This window comes from Pelmatolapia mariae, linkage group LG16_19 (assembly GCF_036321145.2).
Source record: "Pelmatolapia mariae isolate MD_Pm_ZW linkage group LG16_19, Pm_UMD_F_2, whole genome shotgun sequence".
Classification (NCBI taxonomy): Eukaryota; Metazoa; Chordata; class Actinopteri; order Cichliformes; family Cichlidae; genus Pelmatolapia; species Pelmatolapia mariae.
Genome location: NC_086241.1, coordinates 19,364,719 through 19,392,671, shown reverse-complemented (window position 1 = coordinate 19,392,671; position 27,953 = coordinate 19,364,719). Strand labels below are relative to the sequence as shown.

Below are 27,953 nucleotides of genomic sequence, written 5' to 3'. Positions count from 1 at the left end.
TGTATTTCTGTAATTGACATAGTGTTACTCATTCAGACTAATCCAAAACAGCTGACTGGCAGATCCAGGCACATGGTCAGAGAGAGCTTGGTCTGCTTTTGCTTTGTTTTCTATTTCTATTCTCACTCAGGCACTTTTATTTAATTGTTGAAAGTCAAAATAATGATCAAGATAAACAGTCAATTAATTGTGTGTTTTAAGTGTTTAAGTGTGAAAATCTTCTTGGATGCTCTTTTGGTTTTGCTTTTTCATCTGTGATCTGATCTTTCATGTACTTTCCAGCTCTTCAGGTGATTGGTGGAAGTGTGACAGTGGAGCAAGGAGGTACTGCTATCCTACCGTGCTATGTCATTGATACCAACGATGACCTGACACAGATTACCTGGCAGAGGAAGACGAGAGAAAAACCTCACAATGATAATTTCCTAACTATCTTACCCAGAAATGGACCACAGTTTGTTAATGGAGACGATGATCGATTTAAATATGTCGGGAATTTTAACAATAAAAATGGAACTCTCCAGTTATCCAATGTTACCCTGAAGGATGAAGGCAGCTACACGTGCATCTTCACCTTGTTTCCCAGTGGAAATCAGAAGACTGAGATACCTCTAAACTTGCTTGGTATGAAAAAACACTTTATTTAAAATATTCTGGGTGTTTGTGTGTGAGACAGAGTTACTTTCACCATCCTGTATGCATGGTGATTTATTTGTGTGCTCTAACTCTCCTAGTGCCTCCTTTCACAAACGTCAAGGACAACCTTCCGACTTTGGGCACAGAAGAGGTTTTATTTGCTACCTGCACGGCTGCTGGCTCGAAGCCTCCTGCAGAGGTGAGGTGGCTCACTGGTGCTTTGGGAGACAAACTGAGGACGACAACAAACTCCACCCAGTATAACAACGGTACGACTACCACAGTCAGCTCTCTGTTTGGTGTTCCTACGAGAGAGATTAATGGTCACCAGGTCCAGTGTGTCATCAGTGGTGACTCCCTGTCTACAGAAGAAACCCTGCCCTTCACCATACAGGTCTACTGTGAGTATCAGCTGATGATGTAGTTTATTATTTTCTTTTGTTGTGTCACTGTTGATTTTAGAATTTTAATTGTTTAATCAAATTGTAGCATGTCTGCCGCTATGAACCCCCCCCCCCCCACACACACACACACACAGACACACACACACACACAGACACACACACACACACATGCACTTTGCGCATGCCGTTTCTTTATTACAGTGTTTTTATTTACATTTTCTACACTGTTATTTGCTTTAGAGCACTGTACGCCAGCTCTATGCTGTCCTCTCTCTGTCCGCTCAGCGTTTTCTCCCAATGCACCATTTTGCTGCTGTGTAGAAACAGGAGAGGTATAATTAGATATTGGCTGTCAACTTTTCCATCCTGCCTCCTCTGGCACTGGAGCTGTGTCCAGTCTGCGCCACAGCCCACATCCAGCTGCCATAAAAAATTTTTTTTAAAAGTACACATCCAGGACTTGCTAAGTTTTTTTTTCTTTCTTCATATGCCATTGTGACATTTCCCCTGCTCTCATGACCTTGTCTCCTGGTAGTCAATATTATGTCACAACAGATGAAGAAAGAATTTCTGAAAGATAAGCAGAGCAAAAGTCAAGACAAAATGAGGATATCTAGGTTGATACAAAAACTATTGTTACGCCATTATTGTTAAAGACTAAATAATACTTAATGTGGGTGTTTTATTTTTTGGACTGTCAGATGAAAGACAAAACATCAAGTACCAAAATAATTGATCTTTACTGAGGTCAATATACCTCAATTTGGAGCTTTTAGCTATCTTGAATGACCTTAGTTTACCTGAACTGAGGCATGGAAAAAAGTCAAACTTAACACTCATTGATTTCGTCAGAGACATGTTGACTGTCAGTAGCTACAGTTAATGGACTGGGCAGTGCCAGAAATCCAAGGTAATGCCAGTGAAGACATAGAGAAATGCTCTCTCAGCAGACATTCATCCCTCAATACCAATCCATGACCATTTCAGTGACACAGCACTATCCTGCAGTGTTACCAACTTTCAGTTTTTTTAGTTGAAGGTGTTTGTAATTGAGTCAGTGACACCTTTAAATCACTATGAAGGGATCACTCCTTGAATCTAAATGAAAAGTAACCAAGATTTATGGATTTGCGTGCCATAATAGGATTCAAACATATGTGAAATCATTAATATTTCCTTAGTTCAGGATTAACACACTTTTCTCTATATTTTTTTGCAGTTCCACCCACAGAAGTGAACATTAGAGCAATTTCAGAGGACTCGTTTGAGTGTGTGACAGAAGCCAACCCAAATGCAAAATTTAACTGGAGCAGGTAAAGTCGTTTGAATAATTACTGTGTGTGTGTGTGTGTATGGTGAGTGGCACGGAAGACTAAAAGAAACATACTTAATAGATGACATACAAATAACCACAAACCTAAGAATCACATAAACTATACAAAAACTGGTCACGTGTAAGAGTTAATCTCATGTGAAATGCAAACTGCTTCTAATGCAGCTGTGTAAGATTATTTCCATGAATGCTCTGCATGCAGCAACTGTCAAATCTGATGTAGCCTACTCACATGGAAAAGATCACAAAGTAAATTAAATAAAAATTCTGTTAAAGTTGGGCAAATTTGGATACTGTTGCATTAGATACTTGTGGTGACTCCATAGTGTAGTAGTTTATACATTCGTACGTGAAATCTCGCTGGTTTGAGACCAGGAGGAGACCCCTGCAAGCTCAAATATTCAGAGCCATCCACTGTCGCGACTGCTTGTGAAAAGGGAAACACTGAAAGAAGTATATTACACGATTGTGTTTGTGAAGTTTTTTTTTTCACCTGAATAGACTTGATGCCATAAGTTTTGTTGTTGTTGTTGTTGTTGTTGTTGGTGGTGGTGGTGGAGTTTTTTTTTTAGGTTTTTTTTCCTTTCACTGACAGTGAGCTCTTTCCAGGAGATAAATGTGCAAAATGTGCATTTGAATTTTAGTTGAAGATGCTCAGAGAATTCTAGTCTTCAGCATAAACTATAGAACTCCCAAAGGCATGGCTGTTAATGTGTGGATGGTCCGAACTGAGTGAATATTTTTTTGTAAAGTTTAAAAAACAAACAAAAAAAAAAAAAACGGAGGCCAAAAATCCAGAAAGCTTCAATAACAAGAAAATCCAATGATTGAGGATGAACATTGTGGCCAAAGTCAAGCTAGCAACCCAACCAAGAGTACAACTCCCCCTGCTCACTAGTCCCATGACAGGCCTACCAGTATCACTCAAACTCATCAGCTGTTTTTGGTTAACTAACATTTATTGACAACCTCTGACAACATGCAAAAAAGAAGTACAACAAAATGTCCACAACCGAGGCTATAAAACAAGCCTATAATTGAAAACTGCTACTACTAATCATAATTATGACATTCATTTTACAGTTTTCCAAAACATAAAAAAGTCTCAAAATTAAATCTTAATCAAGTAAAACAAGTTGCATGTAAAGTAAGAAAGTAAGTATTTCTCAAAAATTATTTCAGGTCAAATTCATCAAACCTTTTGAACCTTTTATTTTCTATTCCTTTAATTATCTTGCACTGACCACATAAATTAAAGTTCATTTACAATGGAATCTATTTAAGCTGATTTTCTTCTGGTAGCTGCTCCTTTCAGGGATCATTGCTCATCTGCCTTCATCTCAGCCTGTCCTGCTCATCCTCTTCTTCACCAAACAGCAGTATCGTTTCCACCAGCACCCTACAGCTCAACAACCCTGTTAACTGTTAAGTCAGTTGACTCCGAGCCAGATTGTTAAGTCAGGAATACGCTGCAGTCTTTCTTTGTAACAAATTTGAAGCTCCTGGTGCAACATGCTTGAATTTCTTTACTTTATTCCACTAAAATATCTTACAGCCTTTAAAAGCCTGTGTGTCGTCTCCCACTTACTTGTCACATCCTTTGAGCTGGGTTGTGACAAGAGACTTTGGTCACTAACAGAGAAATGAAAGAATCAAAGCAAATTTTCATGGTCGGGATGTGTGGGACTGCATACACATAACACTCTGGAAACTGGAATAAAGGCCAAACCCAGAAGACACCCAGTAAAACTGCACTCCAGCCAGACCGGAACTGTGGGTTCCAAAAATAAATGTTCTCATAAAAATAGTGGTTCAACCCTCCTTTTGATGATATCCAGTTAAACATATCTGATCATCTTTTCTACTCAAGTCAATGTGCAGTGACAGGATAGGAAAACTGCATTCAAAAAGCCACTTAAAATGATCTGCTGTAGCCTATTGCAATTGCTGTGCAATAGTCAAGAGACATTGTGACTTGACTGAAAAAAAATGTTGCAGATAAAAAGAAAAGTGTTTTGTCATTGGAACTCTGGAGGATTGCGGAGGCTGTTTTAGCTCAGGAGACAGAAGCTGAAAGACTGTTGACACATAGTTTCACTTATCATTGTCCACTTATCTAATTCAGGGTCATGCGTGTGGGGGCTGGGGCTTATCCTAGTTGCTATAATGGTAAGAGGCGCGTCACCAGCCTACTAAAACAGAGGACCAGTAACTGCATGTCTTTGCCCTGTGGGAGGAAGCCGGAGTAGCTGGTGAACCCATGAACCCGTGCAAATATGAGAAGAACAAACAAACTCCCCATAGAAAGGCTGGACAGAGATGTTTAAAAAAAAAAGAAACTAAATAATGAATCATCTGGTCACGTGGTGTACTCAAAATCTAAATTAAGTGATTTTTAACTGCCTGTGCCACAAACTAATATAAAGAAAAGGTTTTTGTGCTTTTGTTTAATATTACTTTTGGCTTATTTAGTGCTTTTCTGTTATCATTTTGCTTTTAGTTGTTAAGTGTCTTGTACATGTCAGGGCTCTAGACTAACATTCTTCTTAGGTGCACCAGAACAAAAGTTCGGTGCACCCAAATCTTTCTACCGCATCGCTTAACACTGCAGTTTTAAATGTTCACTTTTTTTTTTTGAAAATTGCTGTCCATACAGACAATATTGATTTGTAAATAATTAACTAACAATCTTGTCAACACAAAGTTCTTTATTTGGAGCACAGTTCTACAAGAAAGATAACTTACTGAAAAAGTGCTAGTGCTTAAAGTGCTTCTCTGAGCTGAAGTTTAAACTTAAAACACCTCCAGATGTATTAAATAAAAAGAAAATCTAAATTAAAAGGGCCTTAAAGTGTCTCAAAGGCTTCAAACATAACATCTCAATATCTGAACATCTGAACAGCTTGATATCTTATGGACTGTCCTCCATTGCAGTCCTTAGGTGGCCAACTTGAATGCATCTGCGATGACACCTATAAACTGGGCGCACGCAACATCATTACTGTACAATGGGTTTACGTTAAAGCCATTTTCTTGTGAAGAATTTTTTTGGACTTGAACTTAGTGAACAGAACTTCTTCTTTGGCAATATTGTAGGCAATGTTAAACTTCATCATCTCGGCTTCCTCTGACGACCTGTTTACTGCTGCCTGCCACTGAAAGGCAGCAGAGGGGAGAGGGGACACTTGGGCAGTGCATTTATCGCAGCATATAATGAGTTTTCTGGATACACTGTGCTTTTTCAGCGTTTCAGTCTGAAACCTTTTAGCAACAGTCACAAATGCAGTATTGCTGGTGTTCTGACAAACCATACTACTTTGGCAAAACCTCCTACCTTATGTACTTTATGCACATGCGCAGAAACAATGGGTATGATAGTTTGTCAGGTAGGATGGATTCCCAGAACATCCGGCCAGGGTCTTTCCACACTCACGACAGTAAATGCAGTGCATCACGTTGTCAGCTTTACTGTATCTTATCCAGTGAAACTGGTCAAGCCACTCTGTTTGAAATTTATACACTTTCCCCCTTTTACTTTCAGTGGGCTCTGGCTCGGAGTCAATCGTATGTGGCTCATTATCTGATGCCGCCTCTGGACTAGTGTTAGACATAACCTAAGAGCTTGATGGCTCCGTGTCAGAACGCTGGCTATGAATTTCAGATGGATCAGGCTTTAACAAAAAAGTTATAATTCGTTGTCTTCATCTTTTCTCATTACCCACAGTTACATCAACTTCTATCGGGCCTAGGCTACTCACCTCTCTCTATCCGCCTGCACTTTCAAACGTACACATGTAGGCCTACAGGAATATCTGTACCACGGCCAATCAGAGAGGTCCTGCCCTTGACTATCTCTGATTAGTTTAGAGCACGATATAGGCATATTGTGTCTGTTGCTGACCACACGGAGACTTTTTTTTTCTTACTCAAGCAGCTGGTTGCATTGGTGCCATTGAGAAATTAGAGCCCTGCATGTTTTCTATCCTTTCCCAGTGTTTCCCTCAATGTTAAGTTGGTATGTGTAGGTTTTTATTTAACCTTTGTATTAGTTACTTACTGTTTTATTTTGATACTCCTTTTTTCTGAGCTTTGTGTTCCTTCACTGTGTTTGTGTCTGTTGTGCCCATCTGTGTTTAGTCTTTCTACCTACCAGGGCTGAACTGGTAATCTGGTATACCAGGCATTTTCCCAGTTTGCCAGGACACTTGTGGGCCGACGGGTCAATATCATTTTTTTTCTTTGTCAATATAATTTTACAGCCTACAGGCTGGCTAGTGGTCCACTGCGCACTAGCCCTACAAGCACTGACTGCCACTCATTTATTCTTTTTCATTACTGACACTGGACAAATCTCTTAACATGACTGGCCTACCATCCACCTTGTAGAAAAAAAGTCTCTGTACATTTCATGTAGAGTCTTGTTCATGTTTTTTTCAGATCTGGACAGCCTTTGCCACAGCCTGGTGTCAAAGTAGAGGGTGTAAAGCTACTACTGCTGAGTCTGACCTCTGATCTAAATGGCCTCTATCAGTGTGAAGTATCTAACACATATGGACGTAAACATGGTCAGCTCTATGTGCATGTTGCAGCAGGTGAGGTCAGCTTGGATTTAGCTGTGCAGTTTGTCCAAATCTTTTTGGATTTGTTTCTGAGTTTTATTTGAGCTTTTGCTGTTGTTGCTTCATTCTGATCTTGTTCTGAACACCAACTAGCTTGAAGAGATTGTCTTAAAGTATAAACAGCATGAAACTGACAAGTGAATGAATGGATGACTCAAGCGCCACTCAGTGCAATACATCGTTATAACTCAGGCCACCATTACAAGCTCAAAACATGTACCAGCTTGCAGTGTTGGGAAGGTTCCTTTAAAATGTATTCCACTACAGATTACAGAATACACGCTCCAAAATGTATTTTGTAACGTATTCCGTTACGTTACTCAATGAGAGTAATGTGTTCCGAATACTTTGGATTACTTAATATATTATCATGCTTTTTACAACTACATGAATGTACTATTGCTGTGTGATTTATTACTATTACTGAAGGTTACTTACTATACCAATACCAGCTAGATTTTTAAATCTTAACATAAAATGAGGGGTGGACATTAGGTTTTTGCAGCGATCTCGTACAGAAAACTATTCTGTGCGTATATAAAACAGGTCCGCGGCTCCGAACCGTAATAAAGGGACCTCTGACTAATACGTCGGGTTCCATGTCGGGCTCGTAGCCAAAAACTTTACTTTGTTGTCTGGGTCAACTTTGCCAGTGAGAGACAGAGAGAGGCGTTGAAAGGCTGCTCCAACGGAAGAAAGAAGGAGAAAAACATGAACACAGTGTACATTCGAGTCTGAATAGCTCACTTACAACTGGGCTACACTGACCATAAGGCTACATTCTTTAGGGCTATGCCTGTAACACTCTGCCTATTACCTTCATATTAAATAAATTTTTGAACAATAATTTTTTTAAATATTTCTTCACATCATTATGCGGGCCGCAGGTAGAGGTGACATGGGCCGTGAGATTGAAACACAGACATTAGAGCCTCCTAATGCGTGTTTTGTTTGGTTTTCCACCAGCATGGAATTACCAAAACTAGAGAGGGGACAGCCTAACAGGAAAAGGAAAATATGAAACAGGAAAAGACCTGCGTGTAATCCCTTTATGTCAACAAAGTAACTGTATTCGGAATACTACCTTTTTAAACGGTACCTGTAACAGAATACAGTTACCAATTATTTTGTATTTTAAATACGTAACGCCGGTACATGTATTCTGTTACTCCCAAAAACTGCCAGCTTGCGATAGGTTCTTTCACGGTCATATCAAGTTTGTCTTTTATTTTTGTGCCTCACCTGCCAGTAGATGGAAGTTTTTAAATATGTTGAGTCCAGGTATAGAATGATTTTGGAATACAGCCAAGCCACCTGAAGTGTCCTATTACCATTTAGAGGACTTGCAATACTGTCTGAGTCATCTAAATGTGAAATATAAAACTAAAAGCCATGAAAGTGAAAGAGAACAACATCAGTTTAATTATATTCTTCCTTCTTGTGTCCCTGTAGGAGCTTGTTCTGCTGCTTGGGCCTTATTTGGTCTTTTGCTTACTCTGAATGTCATTGGGGTTGCAGCATCGTACTTCTTTAAATCTGGATGTTTTCAAAGGTACTCAGAACAGCAACACTTCACACACTTAATATGTAGTTCTCCTGATATTAAACCATATACACATAATGTTCAAATAGGTCTAAAGGTTGAAATAAACAATCAAATGCAATAGAGAGACAGACTGTCAGCTTTAATTGCAAGTAAGAGTATGTGTGAAATGAGAGAGGGGGAGAGAGAGAGAGAGATAGAGGGAGAGAGAGAGATATATAGAGGGAGAGAGAGAGGGAGAGAGAGAGATGAGTTAGAGGTCATTTTATGGAAACATATTTTTTCCCAAGTGGACCATTACAGCTTTGCTATAATGGTCCACTTAGGAAAAACTATCAAGGAGAGGACATGGGAAAGAAAAAGAAGAAAAAAAGACGAGTCGGGAAGAAAGTGTACAGGAGGAGTGGGAAAGAAAAATAGAGAAGAGAGAGAGAGAGAGAGGGGGAGAGAGAGAGGGCGATATATAGATAGAGAGGGAGAGAGATAAAGATAGAGATATAATTTTTTCCATAATTTTTTCCTAAACAGCATTCCAAGGGCATGTATATTATATGTATATCTATATCTATCTATCTATATATATATATATATATATATATGTGTGTGTGTGTGTGTATATATATATATGTATATATGTATACATATATATTACAATCAAAGTCTGAATATATAGAATGAAACTTGACGTCACGGAGGCGCTTGCGCCATCTAGTGTTTTCCTTGTTTTTAGCTGCGAGAAGTGGCACTATGAGCTAGTCCGCACGGAATCTTGTGGCTCAAATTCTAAGTAATGAGGAGCTAATTAACACCCTGGCAAATGCATGTCCTGGCCAACCTAATATTTGTACCAGTGTCCCGCATCGTACTACTGATGAAGAAATTTATTCACTGCTTCATCGTGGGAGACCAAATGCAGTGAAACTCTCCGATCAGATAGCTCCTGGTTATCCAGCTAACGTTATAGAGAACGTGCCTACCATATGACTGGTGTTCCCCACAACAGGTCCCATCTACAATCTTAGACCTTTCACTCAAAAGGGCCCAAGGCAGAAGAGATAAGATCGGAACTAAATGCCTTGAAATTACTAGTGGAAGTTTAGTAATTGCCCGTACGTTTCAATTGCTAGACTAAGCTAAGTAAACAAAAATATCACTATAGCTGACGCTGAAATGTTTGTGTTGGTTGCCATGACAACACCAGTAGCGCATCTGAGATCATTATGTTGTTTTCTGTTTGTTTTCTTTATTTGGTACTCATGTTTGTGTACATTTGCAGTAGGAAAAGATAATCTGTGAATCCAGTAATACATCCTGCTTATAAAAAACGTTTTTGTTAAAATTATTGTGAATTAGTCACTTCCTGTGAGTCGCGGGAACCGGAAGTTGTGCGCGGGAGAGACAAGACAGAGCGGTAACACGGCGGACTTTTTGGAATGTACATCTTTTCTACTGCTGGTTTACGAGGCGTACACGGTAAAAAACATTATGCTGTTATTTGTTTAACACTTGTGCACTTTGTGAAAGGAAATAAGTGGCTGAGATGAATATCATATGTGCTATTGATATTATTTTACTTGTTTCTAGTTTTCACGGTGCTCCATGATTGTGAGAGGAATAAAAGAATTGTGGACATCAGTACGAAGCGTGGATTCTTTCGACCAGAGTAGATACAGTGAAAACGTGTCCCAATCCATCTGGAGGCTTCGGTGTACAAAGCTCTTCTCATCCTGCAGCAAGCTACAGGTCTCGGTTTGCAACGCGCTTCTCTTCCTGCAGCAAGCTACAGGCTTCGGTGTGCAAAGCTCTTCTCATCCTGCAGCAAGCTACAGGTCTTGGTTGCTTCTCATCCTGCAGTGAGCTACAGGCTTCAGTGGACACGTTGCTTTGCATTTTGTAACAACCAATCAGGAGCTGCAGATTCAGCGGACGCTCCAAGAAGCGGTTTCAAGAAGCGGTTTCAAGAAGCGTGAGTCCTCAGGTTATATTACGAAGTTATTATGCCTCCTGTGTTGGTGGATAGAACATGAGCTGCAAATTTGCTATAATGGACAAGAAATTAATAGTGTTCAAATTTCAGACTGTGTAAAAAAACAAAAACAAAAAAAAAAACAGGACAATCTGTTGAAGTTCTGAAAATTATTGTTGTTTTCTTACATATTGTTGCAAGCTTTAAGAAGGCTGAAACTGAAGTTTTATTTGCTGTCATACGTAAGAATCTAAGCTAAGGTGCCTTTGTGTTAATTTTAATAATTCTCCGCCTATTGCATCCATTCCATTCTTGTAATTACCTTAGATATCTTGTCCTCTTCATAAGATACCCCTTTTAAAGTCTGAAAATGTCTAAAGATGGCCATAGTCACCCTGATGTTATGTCAGAAGTACAAGACGCAGGGGATTTGGAAGAGTAAAAAAGTGTAGTGTCTGAGAAATCTGAGACAAAAACAAGAAAATCCTCTCGTGAAAGGCGATTAACGCCAAAAATGCAGGAACTGAAAGATCAAGAGTTAACTCAAAAGGAGAAAAGGTTCAAAGCAACATATGAGAAATGGAAAAGCAACGTAAGAGACATTCGCACAAGGTTAAAGCAAGTATGCTCTGAGAGTGACATGTATGATATGATGGATGAGGCTGAGAAGCTAGAGTCTGAATTAAAGGAACAGTATGACAGAATTCGACTCCAAACCTCACCAAGTCAAGAAATTCGAAGAAAGATTGATGCATGCTCAGCCGTGACGGCCGACTTGCTGCAGCTGATGAGAGTACGTCTCACTGAAGATGAAGGTGAGTTTGACACAGTGGCAGAAAGATCAAGGTTATGCATGCTACTTGATAATGAATATGCTAGATCCATATATGGATCCACAGCCTCCAGAGTTACTGCACCCAGCTGTCACAATTCTAACCATCTCTCAGAGTCACCTAGCATTTCAGCTATGAGGGCGGAAGCGGCTGCTCAGCTGGCTGCAAAGAGAGCCGAAATTGATATGGAAGCTGCCATCGAAGCTCAGCGTCAGCAGTTGAGAAAACTTGAAAATCAGAGGGACATTGATGTCATTCAGGCAAAGCTAAATGTCTACACTGAAGAAGAGGGAAGGGATGGGACACGCAGTCCTCCATTCAGCAAAGTGAGTGATGCACGCCCCTTCACTCGCCACATCCCAGATGAAGAACGGCAGGTCGCACAAAACGAGACATCATTGGTCCAATCGCTACAAGAGTCATTAGCCCTCACTCACTTGCCAACTCCAGAACCTTCTGTATTCTCGGGTGATCCTCTGAAATTCACAGAATGGAGCATAAGCTTCAAAGCCCTTATAGAGAGACGGTGCTCTGACCCTGCAGACAGGCTATTCTACCTGCAAAAGTACATAGCAGGTGAGGCAAAATCCTCTCTTGAAGGCAGCTTCTACAGAAAAGATGAAGAAGCCTATCAACAAGCCTGGGATAGGTTAAATGCTAGATATGGCCATTCCTTTGTAGTGCAGCGGGCTTTCAGAGAGAAGCTAAATGGGTGGCCGAAGATTGGTGGAAAGGAATATCTCAAGCTAAGAGAGTTCAGTGATTTCCTCCAAACATGTAGTAATGCCATGCCTCACATAAAGGGCTTACAGGTTCTTAACGACTGCGAGGAGAATCAGAAAATACTAGTCAAGCTTCCTGATTGGGTGTCATCTAGGTGGAACCGTTATGTCACAGAGCAGCTGGATCGGGGGAACGACTATCCAAGCTTTCATGAGTTTGCTTCCTTTATCTCTAAGGAGTCACGCATAGCATGCAATCCAGTGTCATCCTTACTTGCCTTAAGGCACTCTGCAGAGGCACCATCAAGAGAGATGAAGCGTTCAAAAGCAAACACGTTTGCCACAAATGTGAACCCCCCAATTCCATCAAACTCCACTGCCAAATCTGACCTTGGTGAATTCAAGTTGAGAGATGCGGAGAAACCAAAGAAATGGAACACACCAACACAAAATTCCAATAATAGCCAGTGTGTTTGCTGTGGTGAGAACCATTCCATACATAAATGCAAGAGGCTTATGGACATGTCTGTAGAGGATAAGAAAAAATGCATACTTGAAAAGAAGTTGTGTTTTGCATGTCTAAGAAAGGGTCACAATTCTAAAGACTGTAGGAACAGGGCCATGTGTGGCATATGCAGAAAGAGTCACCCAACGCCATTGCATGAAGATCGTTCTACAGCAGCATCAACACAAGGCGCAGTTGGAGAAAGTACGTCATCATTATCATGTTGTGTGAGTGGCGGTGAAGGTGGGAGTACATCGATGATAGTCCCAGTGTGGATCTCAACACTTAGTGCTCCGGACACCGAAACCCTAGTATATGCACTATTGGACACTCAAAGCAGTCACACATTTGTTGATCAGGAGGTGTGCTGCAGGCAACAATGGAACCAGTGAAACTTAAACTTTCCACCATGATGGGGAGAGACTCCGTTGTGAAGAGTCAAAGAGTATGCGAGCTCAAAGTTAGAGGATTTTCCTCTAACATTTCCATCAGCTTGCCTCCAGCCTACACAAGGGACTTCATTCCTCTTGACCGCGCACATATTCCCACTTGTCAGACAGCCAACAACTGGAAACACCTTGTCAGCATAGCCCGGGAGATACCTCCGTTGATGGACTGTGGTGTTGGATTGTTGATTGGATATGACTGCTCCAGAGCGTTAATTCCAAGAAGGGTCATCACTGGGGGCGACTATGAGCCTTATGCCATTGAGAGGGACCTTGGTTGGAGCATTGTGGGAAGCGCACCACAGCGTATGCAGGCTAAAGATGTGACTGGTTTTTGCCATCGAGTGTCTGTCAGAGAGGTGCCACCCATAACACCATTTGCTGTCATCAAGGCCCTCGAATCCGATTTTGCAGACACAAAACCTGGTGACAGAAGCATATCTCAAGAAGATATTTGCTTCCTGCAGATCTTGAAAGACAGAATCCAACAAAATAAGGATGGTCACCTGGAGATGCCTCTCCCTTTCAAAGCTCGTCCGCATCTCCCAGACAACAAAAAGCTGGCGTTAGTACGGCTGAAGCATCTAAAGAGGAAGCTGGACAGAGATCCAAAATTCAAAATAGACTATGTGAGATTTATGGACGGCATCTTCAAGGATGGTGACGCAGAGAAAGTGGAAAACCAAGCAGAGCTGGGGAAAGTCTGGTATATCCCACATCAAGGAGTCTACCACCCCAGAAAACCAGGCAAAATCAGAGTGGTTTTCGACTGCTCTGCAAGGTATGAAGGCACCTCCTTAAACGACCATCTACTAACAGGACCCGACCTCACAAATAGCCTAACAGCTGTGCTGTGCCGCTTCCGTAAGTATCCCATCGCAATCATGTGTGATGTGGAGAAAATGTTCCACAGGTTTCATGTGAGCGAGGATGATAGAGACTACTTGCGGTTTCTCTGGTGGGAAAATGGAGACACAAACTCTGAACCCAGAGAGTACCGCATGAAGGTTCACCTGTTTGGTGCATCATCCTCCCCTGGCTGCGCCAATTATGGGATGAAACACCTTGCCAGTCAATGTGAGAAAGAGTACCCCTCCGCAGCTAGTTTCGTCCGGAAACATTTCTACGTCGATGATGGTCTCATAAGTGTGGAGTCGGTGGGTAAGGCAATTGAACTGGTCAAAGAAGCCCAAGCTGTGTGTGCTAAAGGAAAGCTGCACCTTCACAAATTTCTCTCCAACAGCCGAGAGGTCCTTGACTCTGTTGATGTTGCAGAGCGTGCTACAGAGATAAAGAATGTTGATCTTAATCACGATGATTTACCAGTCCAAAGAGTGCTAGGTATAAGATGGAACATTGAAAATGATAGCTTCTCCTTCAAGGTGTCGCTTGAGGAGAAACCAGCAACGCGTCGAGGGATTCTCTCAATTGTGGCCTCCTTGTATGACCCTTTAGGGTTTCTAGCCCCAGTCATTCTTGAAGGAAAAAGAGTGCTGCAAGAGATGTGTCAGAGAGGCACAGGGTGGGATGAGCCACTACCCAAGGACCTGAAGTTAAGGTGGGAGACTTGGATGAAGGATTTGGAGAACCTGGAAAGAATTGAGATTCCAAGATGCTTCATACCTGACAGCCTTGGTGAGATTCAGAGAGCCGAGCTTCATCATTTCTCTGATGCAAGCAGTCAAGGGTATGGCCAGTGCTCTTACATCAGAGTGGTAAGCAGAGAAAGGATATGCTGCTCCTTGGTCATGGGCAAGGCAAGGGTTGCACCAACCAAAATAGTTACCATACCGAGACTTGAGTTAACTGCTGCAGTAACCTCGGCAGCTGTGAGTAGCATGTTAAGGGAGGAGCTGGAGCTCAAGATTGACGACGAATATTTCTGGACAGACTCAAAGGTCGTGCTTGGTTACATTAATAATGAAGCAAGAAGGTTCCATGTGTTCGTGGCAAACCGCGTTCAGAGAATTCGAGAAACCACTGATGCACGGAAATGGTATTATGTTGACACAGGAGAAAACCCTGCTGATCATGCCTCTAGAGGCCTCAAAGTAGCTGACCTCATCAAGTCAAATTGGTTCTCTGGTCCCAGCTTTCTATGGGAAAGAGAGATAGCCACAAAACAGGCTACTTCAGATTTGCTGGTGGGAGACCCTGAGGTGAGGACTACTCAGGTGTTGAAGGTTGATGTAGCAAGGCAGTTTGACATCCAGAAGCATCTGCTGCGGTTCTCAAGATGGACTACAGCTGTCAACGTCATTGCTCGTATCCAGCGGCTGGCAAAGAGGATCAGGACCGCTGAGCCTTTAAACGTGGAAGAGAGAAAACAAGCTGCACAGACTCTTGTCAAGCTGGCACAACAAGATGCCTTTCAAGAGGAGTTAAACGCACTCAGCCAGAAACCAGGAAGGCTGCCTTGCAACCACCAACTCTTTCAGCTTGACCCATTCCTCCAAGATGGCATAATGAGAGTAGGAGGAAGGTTGAGGAAGGCATCTGCGCCTCTCGAGTTAAGACACCCAGTGATCCTTCCTAAGGATGGTGCTGTTACAAACCTCATCATTGCACACCATCATAGCAAGATACAACACCAAGGGAGAGGACAAACCCTCAATGCACTGAGAGCCAGTGGTTACTGGATTGCTGGTGGAAGTAAGGCTGTAGCCCAATACATCAGGCAGTGCGTACAGTGCAGGAGAGCCCGTGCACCACCAGAGGAGCAACGGATGGCAGATCTACCTAGTGACCGTGTTGATCCCACACCACCATTCACTTATTGTGGTATGGACTGCTTTGGTCCTTTTCACACCAAACAAGGTCGCAAAGATCAAAAACGGTACGGCCTCCTCTTCACATGTTTTTGCTCAAGGGCAGTGCATATAGAGATGTTGGAGGATTTGACGACTGACGCGTTCATCAATGCTTTGCGCTGCTTCATTGCCCTTCGTGGAGCTGTTGGGCACATTAGGTCCGATCAGGGAACTAACTTTATGGGGGCAAGAAACGAGATGGCAAAAGCTCTGAAAGAACTTGATAAGGAAAGAGTGACTGCATACCTAGCAGAAAATCAGTGCGACTTCCAGATGAATACGCCCCACTCTAGTCATGCTGGAGGTGCATGGGAGCGTCAAATCCGGACAGTGAGAAGCGTACTGAGCACGGTCCTTGCCTGCAGTGTGGGAAGGTTGGATGATGCCTCATTAAGAACATTCCTTTATGAAGCTATGTGAATCGTGAATAACCGCCCACTCACTGTTGATAACATCAACGACCCCAGAAGCTTGGAGCCACTCACACCGAACCACTTGATCACCATGAAATCCTCAATCCCACTTCCACCTCCAGGTAAATTTGTCAAGGAGGACCTGTACGCCAAGAAACGGTGGAGAAGGGTCCAGTATCTGACCGAGCAATTTTGGCACAGATGGAGAAAGGAATACCTGGCCAATATTGTTCTGAGACAGCGATGGCATACACCAAGACGTAATGTGGAGGTGGGTGACATTGTGATTCTCAAAGAGGAAGATGTTCCTCGTAATGAATGGAAACTCACTAGGGTTGTGGAAGCACATGAGGATGATGATGGACTTGTTCGGAAGGTGACAATCCAGACTGGTGATCGGAGGTTAGGAAAAGGAGGCGAACGCCTCGTCCAACCTTCCATCATTCAAAGACCCATTCAGAAATTAGTGGTCCTGGTAAAAAAACAGCTAAAATTGAGAAAAAATGTCATTCATTTATTAGATTCCACTTCTAAAATAGAAGTTGTCATTATGCTGTACTTCATGCACATGTTATGGAGATGTAAATTCTGTTCATATTGTTGAATTCATTTGTTGAGGAAAGATTATTGTTTATGTCAATGCAAGAGTGTTTAACAACAACAACAACAACATGGTGCTTGGGAATTACCATTGATTTAATGAACAATGCAAGTGTATTTACATTCACAATTGTAATAATCAAAGGTAATTGGTGGGAGTGTAGCTGACGCTGAAATGTTTGTGTTGGTTGCCATGACAACACCAGTAGCGCATCTGAGATCATTATGTTGTTTTCTGTTTGTTTTCTTTATTTGGTACTCATGTTTGTGTACATTTGCAGTAGGAAAAGATAATCTGTGAATCCAGTAATACATCCTGCTTATAAAAAACGTTTTTGTTAAAATTATTGTGAATTAGTCACTTCCTGTGAGTCGCGGGAACCGGAAGTGGTGCGCGGGAGAGACAAGACAGAGCGGTAACACGGCGGACTTTTTGGAATGTACATCTTTTCTACTGCTGGTTTACGAGGCGTACACGGTAAAAAACATTATGCTGTTATTTGTTTAACACTTGTGCACTTTGTGAAAGGAAATAAGTGGCTGAGATGAATATCATATGTGCTATTGATATTATTTTACTTGTTTCTAGTTTTCACGGTGCTCCATGATTGTGAGAGGAATAAAAGAATTGTGGACATCAGTACGAAGCGTGGATTCTTTCGACCAGAGTAGATACAATCACAGTAAAAAACTGTGTGAGATAGACTGACAGCGTGTGATTGTGGAGACTAAACTGTGCACAACAGTTAATTTGTTTAATTGTGGAAACATGCGATTTCTATAACATTTCACACCCCATAAGCTTAATCTGCAAACATTGTGTAAAAGCAAAGCACATCATTCAGTTGTTACAATACATAGTTTAAAAAAAAAGTACTCTGTGAATTTAAGAAATTTTTTCATGTGATTGTTAAGTTTCTCCACCATTCAACCCACTATGTTCCATCATCTATCCATTCATCCATCCATTCTCTTCCACTTATCCAATTTAGGATTCCAAGAGCTTATCCTAGCTACCACGGGGCTAGAGGGTGTTTGTTTATGCAAATTGGACCATCTAACTGCACATGTGCCAAGGCGTAACAAAAAAGCTTGGCTTTTTGAAAATGGACATATAAAATCTGCACTGGAGTTTAGCTGTGACTGGGACTCAGACAAAGTTTTTTACAGAAATTGTTTTTTTTTAGTTCCTATTATACTATTAAAGGTCAACTTTGGATATTTCCAAAAAGGATCTTAGAGCACTGATCAGATGACTGGTTTGATATCTTTTAGAGTTAACAAAATGTATTGTATTGTAGTCTATTAGCATGAACAAAACTTTCATATACACTATGTTTTCTTCTTCCCTAGGCTACAAATTTTGCTGGCATGCCACACCAAACTAGTTGAGCCATCACTCACTTCCAAAAAGATTTTGAATGGAGACCTTGTGAAAAAACTGTTTCATCAGAAGTCAATTTATGTCAGCCCTGACAAGGTCATTTTATGTGAGGACAATGAATCAGTAAGTAATCCCGAGCATGTCAGCAAATGTATCTATGTTCATAAAATGAGAGTGAGAAAGGCAAAGATGGATTTAAAACTCCCTTAATTACATTGTACCCTCACAATGTCCACTAATCCTTCTGTCATTGCTACTGATGAGGATGAGTCTTACTCCAGTGGAACATCTGCCACTGTCAGTGATAACTCACTGACTATCCCAGCTGTCATAGGGCGAGAGGCGGGGTACACCCTGGACAGGTCGCCAGTCTGTCGCAGGGCTAACACACAGGGACAGACAACCATTCGCACATTCACACCTAGTGGCAATTTGGATTATCCAATTAACCTATCCCCCACAAGTTGCATGTTTTTTGGACAGTGGGAGGAAGCCGGAGCATCCAGAGGGAACCCACGCAAACACGGGGACAACATGCAAACTCCACACAGAAAGACCCCAGCCTGATGGTGGAATTGAACTCAGGACCTTCTTGCTGTGCGGCAACAGTGCTAACCACCGTGCCACCGTGCTGCCAAATTTTAATTCTGAATTTTAATTCTTGTCTTAAAAATAATACATAGAATTGTGCTAGCTTGTCCAATCACTTGTTCAAAGGCACCATCTTTAGCCTCTAAAGATGGTGGATAATGTATAAAATGGACTGTAATTCCTAATCAGCTGGTGCCAGTTTTTTTTTTTTTTAATAAAATACCTTGACAGATTCCATTTCAGTCTCATCTTGATTATTTGGTTTTTAAAATCCAGGGTCCACAGCAAAATTAAGATGATTGTGTCATCATCCAAACTCTCATTGGTGTAACTGTATAGACAATAGTTTTTTTCAGAACTAACATTTGGTAACTTGTACTATAAAAAATAGCACAGTAATAAAAAAATTATGAAAGTTTTTGAGTCTGGCCCTGTAAGGGGAAAAAATTGTTGTTCACCCCTGATACAGAGCATCAGTCCATAGGATAGTAAGTAACAATAATAATTATAATATAATATAATAATATTTATTATATTTATAATATAAAATACAACTAGATTTTGTTTTATTTTGGCTAGGTTCAGAGATGGCTTGAGGTCTCTAGGTGTCCTAGATGCTCTACAGACATACCCTCTTCAGATGAAGTGCCTTTTTGTGAAAACTGGTGCATTTATAAGTAAATAAAATATATATCTCCAAGAGATATAAAACTAGAAATTACAAATAAATAACATGCTAAATTTGTGTAAAACTAAGGGATAAAAAGGTACTAATTACTAACTATACAATACTATAATGATAACTGAACAATACTAACAGTACAATAAACAAAGACAGGACAGAGACAATACAAAGTGGATTGTGCAGTAGGTCAAATCAAATCAAATCAAATCAAATCACTTTTATTGTCACATCACATGTGCAGGTACACTGGTACAGTACATGTGAGTGAAATTCTTGTGTGCGAGCTTCACAAGCAACAGAGTTGTGCAAAATACAATAATGTAAGACAAGCAAAATATAAAAATGGCTAATCTAAAAAGTAATAAATATATGTACAATATGTAAAGGTATATACATTACTGAATGTGTATACTAAATATGTTTTTCTACGTGTGTGTGTTTGAGTGTGTATATAGTATGTATATACATGTTTTACAAATGAAATAAAGTAAACAATAAAATAAGATATATAAAATAAAATATACAGAGGTTGGTATGTGCAAAACAGTGGTATTTATATACAGTATGGAGTGCATAATGTTGAAGTTCCAGTAGTGAGGGTGAGGTGTCTATGAAGTGTTCAGCAGTCTGATGGCCTGATGGAAAAAGCTGTCTCTCAGTCTGCTGGTACGGGACCGGATGCTGCAGAACCTCCTTCCTGATGGAAGTAGTCTGAACAGTTTATGGCTGGGGTGACTGGAGTCCTTGATGATCCTCCCCGCTTTCCTCAGGCACCGCTTCCTGTAGATGTCTTGGAGGGAGGGAAGCTCACCTCCGATTATCCGTTCAGCACACCGCACTACTCTCTGGAGAGCTTTGCGGTTGTGAGCGGTGCTGTTGCCGTACCAGGTGGTGATGCATCCAGTGAGGATGCTCTCAATGGCACAGCGATAGAAGGTCCTGAGGATGCGGGGGCTCATGCCGAATCTTTTCAGTCTCCTGAGAAAGAAGAGGCGCTGCTGCGCCTTCTTCACTGTTTTGTTTATGTGTACTGACCACGTAAGATCCTCAGCCAGATGTACACCAAGGAAGCGGAAGCTGCTCACTCTCTCCACAGCGGCGCCGTTGATGGTGATGGGGGTGTGTACTCCTCTGCACCTCCGTATGTCCACTATCAACTCCTTTGTCTTTGCGACGTTGAGGGTGAGATGGTTGTCTTGACACCAGTGGGTCAGGGCGCTGACCTCCTCCCTGTAGGCCGTCTCATCACCGTTGGTGATAAGACCCACCACTGTAGTGTCGTCCGCAAACTTCACAATGATGTTGGAGTTTCTAGTGGCCGTGCAGTCGTAGGTGTAGAGTGAGTACAGGAGAGGGCTCAGTACACACCCCTGTGGAGCACCAGTGTTCAGTGTGATGGGGGATGAGGTGGTGCTGCCCAGTCTGACCACTTGGCGTCTGTCAGACAGGAAGTTAAGGATCCAGCTGCCGAGGGAGCTGCTCAGTCCTAGATCCTGCAGTTTCCTGTCCAGCTTCGAGGGAACGATGGTGTTGAATGCTGAGCTGTAATCTACAAACAGCATTCTCACATACGTGTCTCTCTTCTCCAGGTGTGACAGGGCAGCATGGAGTGTCAGGGCTATGGCATCATCAGTGGACCTGTTGTGGCGGTATGCGAACTGTAGAGGGTCTAGTGAGTCGGGTAGTGCAGAGCAGATGAAGTCCCTGACCAGCTTCTCGAAGCATTTGCTCACGATGGGGGTCAGGGCTACAGGTCGCCAGTCGTTCAATGAGGAGATGGTGGAGGATTTGGGTACAGGGACGATGGTGGCCATTTTGAAGCAGGCTGGGACTACAGACAGAGAGAGGGAAAGGTTGAAGATGTGTGTAAACACTCCAGCCAGCTGAGCCGCGCATGACTTGGGGACGCGGCCGGGAATCCCGTCTGGACCAGTAGCTTTGCGTGCGTTCACCCTCCTGAAGCACTTCCGCACATCCTCCTCAGACACAGTGTGCGCACTGACGTCATCCGCGGTGCGCACACTGTCCGGTCTCGTGGTGTTCGCTGTGTCGAATCTAGCGTAGAATACGTTTAGATCCTCACACAGAGAGGCCGTGGTCTGCGGTGTGCTGGTTTTCCCTCTAAAGTCTGTGATCGTGTTTAGTCCCTGCCACATACTCCGAGGGTTGTCAAAATGTTGCTCCACCTTGTCCCTGTACTCACGTTTGGCTGCTTTGATCGTCTTCCGGAGTTGGTAATGTGCGTGTTTGTAGTCCGATGTGTTCGCGGAGGCAAAAGCGGTGCTCCGTGCCGCCAGTGCTGTGCGAACATCTCCGTTAATCCAGGGTTTTTGATTTGGGAAGGATTTAAGGTATAGAATATGTCTGTGAAGGTTCTCAGTCATCCAGGTCATCGTAGTCAAAGGAGCTTGCAAAGAAAAGCGTCTGGACTTCTTTAAGTTGCTTGAAGATGTTTCACCTCTCATCCGAGAAGCTTCTTCAGTTCTAAGGTCAAATGGTGGTGAGTCCCAGATTTAAACCCAGTGGGAGTTTCCCCCAAAGAGGGACAAAAGGACACCCTGATGATCCTCTAATCACATAAGCCAAGGTGTGAAAACGGGTGTGGGTCCCAATCAGCCAGGGTTTTGGGTGAGCTCATTGTGAAACCTGGCCCCACCTTATCATGCGATTTCCTGAGGTCAGATGGCCAAGGGTGTGAGTGGGCGTTAAGGCGTCTGGGAAGGATCTCAAAACTGGATTATAGATGGCAGACAGTTGGTGTCATAAACCACCACCTCTGTTCAAAGATGGTCGCTCACAGTGGACATAGATGGCTTCTTTCACTCCTCTTTCAAACCATCTGTCCTCTCTGTCCAAAATGTGAACATTGGCATCCTCGAAAGAGTGTCCTTTATCCTTAAGATGCAGATGGACTGCTGAGTCTTGTCCCGTGGAGGTGGCTCTTCTATGTTGTGCCATGCGCTTGTGAAGTGGCTGTTTGGTCTCTCCAGTGTAGAGGTCTGGGCATTCCTCGCTACACTGTACAGCTTACACCACATTGTTAAGTTTGTGATTTGGAGTTTTGTCTTCCGGGTGAACAAGTTTCTGTCTGAGTGTGTTGCTGGCTCTGAAGTACACTGGGATGTCGTGCTTGGAGAAAACTCAGCTGAGTTTTTCTGATACACCGGCTACATAGGGGATGACAATGTTGTTGCGTCTGTCTTTCTTATCCTCCCTCGCTGGTGTCTGATCTTCTTTTCTGTGCCTCCTTGCTGACTTTATAAATGCCCAATTAGGATAACCGCATGTTTTGAGTGCTTCCTTTACATGTGTGTGTTCCTTCTTTTTTCCTTCAGGCTTAGAGGAAACACGTTCTGCCCGGTGGTGTAGGGTCCTGATTACTCCAAGTTTGTGTTCCAGAGGGTGATGGGAGTCAAAGAGGAGGTACTGGTCCGTGTGTGTGGGCTTCCGGTAAACTTCGATGTTGAGGTTGCCATTCTCTTTAATGTGCACAGCGCACTCCAGGAAAGGCAAACAGTTATCCTTTGTGTATTCCCTGGTGAACTTGATGGTTTTATCCATGGCGTTAATGTGCGCAGTGAAGGATTCCACTTCTTGTGTCTTGATTTTGACCCAGGTGTTGTCTACATATCTGTACCAGTGGCTGGGTACTCTTCCTTTGAAAGAGCCAAGAGCCTTCCTTTCCACTTCCTCCATTTAAAGGTTGGCCACAATAGGTGACACGGGGGAGCCCATGGCACAGCCATGTTTTTGTCTGTAGAAGCCTTCGTTGTATTTGAAGTATGTTGTGGTAAGGCAGAGGTCTAACAGTGTGCAGATCTGATCGGGGGTGAAGTTGGTCCTGTCTTCTAAGGAGCTGTCTTCTTGTAGTCGTTTTCTGACAGTCTCCACGGCCTCCGTGGTGGGTATGCAAGTGAAGAGAGAGAGACTACATCAAAGGACACCATGGTTTCATCTGGATCCAGGGTAAGTTTCTGGACCATGTCGGTGAAGTCGGTGGAGTTCTTGATGTGGTGTGGGGTGTTCCCCACGAGAGATGCAAGGATGGTAGCAAGGTGTTTTGCAATGTTATAAGCGGCTGAGTTTATGCTACTGACTATGGGTCTGAGTGGGACCACTTCCTTGTGGATTTTAGGAAGTCCGTAATTGCAGGGTATGGCATCCCCTGGATAAAGGCGGTGATATGTAAGGCGGTCAATGATTTTGTCCTTTTCAAGGTCTTGAAGGCAAGCTATAACTTTCTTTTTGTAGCTGCTTGTGGGGTCTCGCTTTAAGGCTTCATAGGTATTGTTGTCACTGAGGAGAGTAGTGATCTTTGTGTGGTAATCTGTAGTGTTTAGGACCACGGTGCATTTTCCCTTATCAGCTGGTAATATAGTGATGTTGTGGTCCTTGCTCAGGGAAGCAACGGCCTTCTTTTCTTGTATTGTGAGGTTGGATGGAGGGACTTTGGCACTGGAGAGGGTGGCTGAGACTTTCATCCTGATTTGCTCTGCTTCTGTCTGTGATAATTTATTCATCCGTATGGCGGTTTCTGTGGCTGTGATGAGGTCCACTATGGGCAACTGTTGCGGAGAAATGGCAAAATTGAGTCCTTTGGCTAATATTCTCTTTTCAGGTTCAGTGAGATTCCGGTCTGAAAAGTTCTTTACCCATTTTTCCTGACTGTCTTCAGGTGTGTTTTCTTCTCTGAGTTGTGTAGGTTCAGAATGAGGAGTGTGTGTTTTTGAAAGCAAGGTGTGAAATTTCCTGCGTTGTCTTTCTTTTCCTTTAGAGTGTTGGGCCCGCTGAGCCTTGTCCTCAAACTTGTAAACCTGTTCTAAGATTGGAGAGGGTAGAAGGGTTTCCAGTTCCTGCAGAGTCTGGCTGATCTTGATCTGGAGGGCATCTATTGTGAAATGGACCTGTCTTATTGTTTCACTTAAAAGCTGATTTTGTGCTCTCTGTAGAATCAAGTCTGCTCTGTATCCCCTGACAGTGGATCCAAGGCGCAAGCTCTTAGGAACAACTCTGCTTTGTCTGCATCTTAGGTTGAAATGGAGATGGTTCCTATAATCCGCTAGTTTCCTTGATTCCCTTTCAGGTACTGGTCCGTGTGTGTGGGCTTCTGATAAACTTCGATGTTGAGGTTGCCATTTTCTTCAATGTGCACAGTGCAGTCCAGGAAAGGCAAACAGCTGTCCTTTGTGTCTTCCCTGGTGAACTTCATGTTTTTATCCACGGCGTTAATGTGCGCAGTGGATAAACACTGCGCACATTAACGCCGTGCGAGGGAGGATAAGACATCTCCATCAGTGATTAATAAATTCCCTCAAGAAGCATGCATAATCTTCTCCCAGAAACATTTCGTTGAACATTATTCATGAGCACTAGAAATGTTGCAATAACGAAAACGTGTTCTTCAAGGTGATGCGATGTAAGCTCTACAAAGTACTGAAATAGTTCAGCTGATGCCATTTTATAAAGGCAGAGAATTCAGAAAAACTTCATCTCTAAACATGAGGTTCATACAGTCTATGTATTCAAGTTTAATTATATATATTCAAGTTTCATTCTATATATGCTATGCTATAAATTAAATAGGTAAAATGTATGGAGAGGATTCCAAGTGTCGCTTGATTTAAAGAAAGTGAAAGGAAAAGCTCATAATCTGAAAAGTACAACATCCTCTTTTAGACACTGAGAATTTACTACTACTGTTGTTTATTTTTGATTTAACATTACTTGTTGTATGAATTCATTTCAGCCAAATACAGTAAAGATGATTGGACAGTGTCTGACAGTATATATGGACAATGATCACAGTACAAAAAAAACCTTTTTGAAGGTAGAGCAGGATTCTGCATTGACCGACTCAGTCCTCTGTGATGAAGACAAGAATAAAGGCTCAACAATACATGGACAAGAAAAAAAATGAAGCCTACTACTGAACAAATGTATCACAAAGGAAGAAAATCACTATTTGGTGACATCCAAGAGTTCAAGACTTAAGTCAGTCATTGCTTTCAAAGGATCTACCAAAATGTTCAAACAGGACATTCTCATTACGATTATGTTTATTTGTCTATTTATGGTTAAAACTGCATGTAAAACAGTATTTTTCTCAAAGCCTTGAATTAAAACTACGATTCTGAGCTTGAATTTCACCTTAATTTCACCACAATTATATATAATTTCAAATATATAGTAGCTGTGTGACTTTTCTATTACTCCCAGTTTCAGCATGTCAGCCAATTTCCTCTGAACAATTTGCCTTTTATTTTCAGGACGCCTGTAGGGTGTGAGCGCACCATCACACCAGGCTGTTTCAAAATGATGCTCGATGAGCGATGTTTGGCTGGACAGGGGGGAGATGTCTGCAAAGGGCTGTTGCAACTTGGCAACATCTGCTCTCTGGGCCTGTGTGAGATGGTTATCACAATGGAGGGAGGTGGGAATGATGGAATTTGGCATCTCCGACCCCAACTCATCTCTTTCCTTCGCCAGGCTCACCAGAGAAGCGGTTTCTGCCTCTTTCCATGCTTTCTGGATGCTGAGGTGTTAAATCTGCGTGACCTCTCCCCTGTCCGACCGTGTGACCTCATAGTCAATGTCCCCCACTCGCTGTGTGACCACAAAAGGTCCTTGCCACTTGTCTCTCTGTGCAAAATGGGTTCAAGAACATAAACAACTCTGGGACACTGTTTGTCTGTGATTTGAACAGGGGGAACAAATCGTGGCAGGATCAGCCTGATATTATTTGTATCCCACTGTAACTTTACTGTATAAAGAGCTAACATCTCCAAAATGTCAGGAGTAGTTAGTCATTACAACAAGTGTTTGTGAACTAAAAATCAAGAATGTGGGATACTGTTTGTCCGTGATTTGGAGAGCCCAGCGCGTGTTCCTCATGCAGGGAAAACCAATTCTGCAGGGGAGACCTACCTTGGCACTTGTGCAGGTGAAGCCAAAGGGAAGATATGCTTCACCATATTTTCTAGTCTTTGGCTTAGAATGAAGTTGGTTTGGAAACATATTCAGCGATGCTTCATCTCCTGCTTTGTGTTTCTGTGGCCGCCCCGTGCTAGCAGTGTCCAAGCGTTTTGTTTTTTCCCCCCCTTTTCATACCACGCCCCCCCTGCAATGGCTCCGCGCCCCCCCCCCTAGGGGGCAGGCCCCACACTTTGGGAAGGTCTGAGCTAGGGGAAGGGACTAATATAAGCACTTTATCTCCCGGTTAAAACTGTCTGAGCCTGGAGCAAATTCTCTTGTGATAACCCCCCCAAAGTTTGGAGTTTTGCTCTCAGGTCCAACACATACTGAATCTCTTTTTTTGCAACCTTCCTCCCAGCTTTCTTTAATCAGGTCGAGCACCCCACACGGCTTCCTGCCAAACAGCATTTCAAAGGGAGAAAATCCCGTGGAGGCACCTCCCGCACTGCAGATAACAGAGGGTCTAACCTGAGATCCCAATTGCGTTCATCCTCGTGCATGAACTTCAGAATCATGGACTTTGAGCTGAGACCACTGCAGTGTTATTCGCTCCGGAATTTTTCATATCCCATATGCCCCGCCATGGGGTTATTGCGAGCCGCCTGGAAAATCATTTCTGCAACTGCAGCCTAAATTCTATGTGTTTTGCCCTTATATTTTAACAACAACGGCACTACAGGATACCTGTGAATATCACCATGAGCACACTTCACCTCCACCCACTCTGCCTGCAGCAATGCCTCGGGGTGAACCAAGCTTTGGTGCACGAGGGTCTGCGTACAGCCCGTGTCCACCAAAGCATGGCATATAGTAGTTCAATCGCCACCACACTGTGGCCATCCCCTTAGCATGGCTCAGGAGCCTTCTGGATTTCCTTCTTGTAAGATGGACCCACACACACAATGGCTGTGTTCACAGTTCTCAGTGTTTATTGTAATTAAACACACAATGCCATAGTCCCCACTCAGCGCTGGTCTCAGCTCACACACCCGCGCGCGTCTCATGCTTCAATATAAAAGGAAAAGAGACTCATCAGTTCAATCACCACCACCTGTGGCCTCACCTGCCTCCTGTCACCACCCCTTTGAGCTCACTCCACCACACTGCTGTTCTCGAGATACAATTGCAAATTCATTACTTCCCTGTTTAGATTGCCTGCACTGTAAATAAATGCACTGAACTGTCGATTTGTGAGTCTGCATTTTGAGTCCTTCCGACCACCCACCATGACAGTAACAGGACTCAAACATTCCAGAAGGTTCAACTTTATTTTCATTGAACTACAGACTATCTTCCCAAAAGTCTTGGGGATCATCAAGATGTTTTATGGGAAATGTGAGACCAGCCATTGTGTTCCTTTTGCTCAGCAGTCAGTGGTTTTCTCCTTGATTTCTCCCAAGAATGCAATTTTTGCCCAGTAAAGCCTGTCTGAGTTTATTCTATGCATAGTTTCTTTGGTTAAGGTGAGCGAGATTCTGAAAAAGTATTTGG

The 27,953-nt window shown here is 42.6% G+C and overlaps 1 protein-coding gene across 5 annotated transcripts in view; it reads left to right on the top strand.

The window, feature by feature from the left end:
* Window positions 1–27,953, top strand: part of LOC134646252 (poliovirus receptor-like) — a 34,314-nt gene that overhangs the window by 2,900 nt on the left and 3,461 nt on the right. For 2 of the 5 annotated variants that reach the window (XM_063500080.1, XM_063500078.1), the window contains 6 exons: window positions 283–624; window positions 735–1,037; window positions 2,260–2,353; window positions 6,811–6,965; window positions 8,445–8,544; window positions 9,889–10,580. In XM_063500080.1, coding sequence (XP_063356150.1) covers window positions 283–624; window positions 735–1,037; window positions 2,260–2,353; window positions 6,811–6,965; window positions 8,445–8,544; window positions 9,889–9,901 — 1,007 coding nt within the window. In that variant the 3' untranslated portion in view covers window positions 9,902–10,580. Of the gene's footprint in view, window positions 1–282; window positions 625–734; window positions 1,038–2,259; window positions 2,354–6,810; window positions 6,966–8,444; window positions 8,545–9,888; window positions 10,581–27,953 lie in introns of those variants that run through there. The other 3 variants (XR_010096633.1, XM_063500079.1, XM_063500081.1) reach the window with 3 other exon arrangements.